Raw genomic sequence first — 1,630 nt, forward strand, 5'->3', positions numbered from 1 at the left:
TAGTGCTCATATCTTCCCTTGATAACCACAATTATCACTGCTCTTTGAGTAAGTATTGATCTTCTTCGTTATCGGATGCATCTAGACACCAATGATATTCACCACCAATTTCTTCTCATCTGTGCATTAAAGCGGCGTTGACCGTCAAGAAAAGAAGAGTTGTTCTTCCCCATCCTTGCAACTTTAACAAAAACCACCCATAGGCATCTAGAACATTTGTTTGATAATATCAGCTGGGGTTTTGAGACCTGTTGTGACATCATTCACTGGATGGACCCTTTAAACCAACTATAGTCGTTAGCGTTGTTGCCTGTAGATAATGGACAACGCTGCTGCTTTTAGTTTTGGGTTCCCAAAGATGAGCATCAGAGAGTTAAGAGAGGGATATGAAAGACCTATGTACATAGAAAAGTATAATAGGACAGTGTCATAAACTGAGCCATTATCCAGCACACCAAGTAAAGAAGACAGGACAAAGCAGATGTACAGGGCTAACAAGGCCAGGATGGTTTTGGCTGCCCTGATGTGGGCCTCCATGCTGGGCCCCGCAGTGAACCCTGTGCTGTGCTGCTGCATCTGTCTGGTATGTCTGTAGAGAGATATGAGGACCAGCACAACTGAGATTACTATCATTACTAGAGGCACAAAACAACACACGATGGACACCAGTAGCTTGTGGGAAAGATGGAATTCATATTCTGGGATTTGACTGGTGATGTTTTCTACTGTAGAGATTTCTTTAACCTTTTCTCCAATTTGCCAGATTCCGGAGACAGCAATGGCCAGTGATGCCAGCACAGACCCCAGGAGGAGCCAGTGCATCACACCAGGGATGCCCATCTTTAGGCGTGTGAAGAGCGCGTGTGAGAAGTTGGCGATCTTAATGCAGTAGAAGACGCAGAGCCAGGTGTTGATCCAGAAGCTGGTGAAAAACCAGAAGGGGCAGAGGATGAAGAGGCTTTTGCAGACATTGTCTCTGATGTACACCTCCTTCCAGAGATAGCGGAGCAGGTATTCACCTGATGTACACATTTGTATACAAATATTGGCAAGTGCTAGTCCCAGCAGCAGGAGATCAGTTGATGGTGGCAAATGTCTGCTGCCAACCCACTGAATGGAGATCACAGATACCACAAATGCATTGGTGAGGGTGCCCAGCAGCAACAGAATACAAATAAATACCACAGAGAAAACCTGTAGTGGAGGCATCCCGAACAGCTCACAGCATCCTAAGGGCTCCTCTTCTCTTTTGGACCTCTGTTTAAGACTGGATATGCTTGTCCTTATTTTTTTAGATATTTTCTTGGCCACTGATGCTGGCAATCTTGGGGTTGCCTGATAAGTGTATTCAGCACTCATCTCCTTTAAAAAAATCCTTGTGTTTGCATGGTTTGGACATCCTTTAAATCAACCCCATCCCTCTGGATGCGCTCAGCAACACACGCCTGTATCATGTTTTCATGCTGTGATACAAGTGACCAGAATGGTTAGTCCTATTTAATTCAGAACAGTGCAAAATGGATGGTTCCCCCACTGTTTCCACTACATAAGGCTCTGTTCTTGTGTAGTCAATAGAAAGAGTTACATTTAGAGGCGTTGAGGTCTTTAGAAAGTTAGTTCATTTTGGGGC

The 1,630-nt window shown here is 44.6% G+C and overlaps 1 protein-coding gene across 1 annotated transcript; it reads right to left on the bottom strand.

Moving 5' to 3' along the window:
* Positions 1-297: 297 nt before the first annotated feature.
* Positions 298-1,359, bottom strand: LOC147700938 (taste receptor type 2 member 9-like). Its single transcript, XM_086929278.1, has one exon. It carries the CDS (start codon positions 1,357-1,359, stop codon positions 298-300), a length of 1,062 nt encoding a protein of 353 aa, XP_086785404.1.
* Between the last annotated feature and the right edge of the window lie 271 nt (positions 1,360-1,630).

This window comes from Lissotriton vulgaris, chromosome 7 (genome assembly GCF_964263255.1).
Source record: "Lissotriton vulgaris chromosome 7, aLisVul1.2, whole genome shotgun sequence".
Classification (NCBI taxonomy): domain Eukaryota; kingdom Metazoa; phylum Chordata; class Amphibia; order Caudata; family Salamandridae; genus Lissotriton; species Lissotriton vulgaris.

Coding starts and splice junctions, on each gene's coding strand:
- LOC147700938 (XM_086929278.1), bottom strand. CDS start 1,359: ATGAGTGCTGAATACACTTATCAGGCAACCCCAAGATTGCCAGCATCA.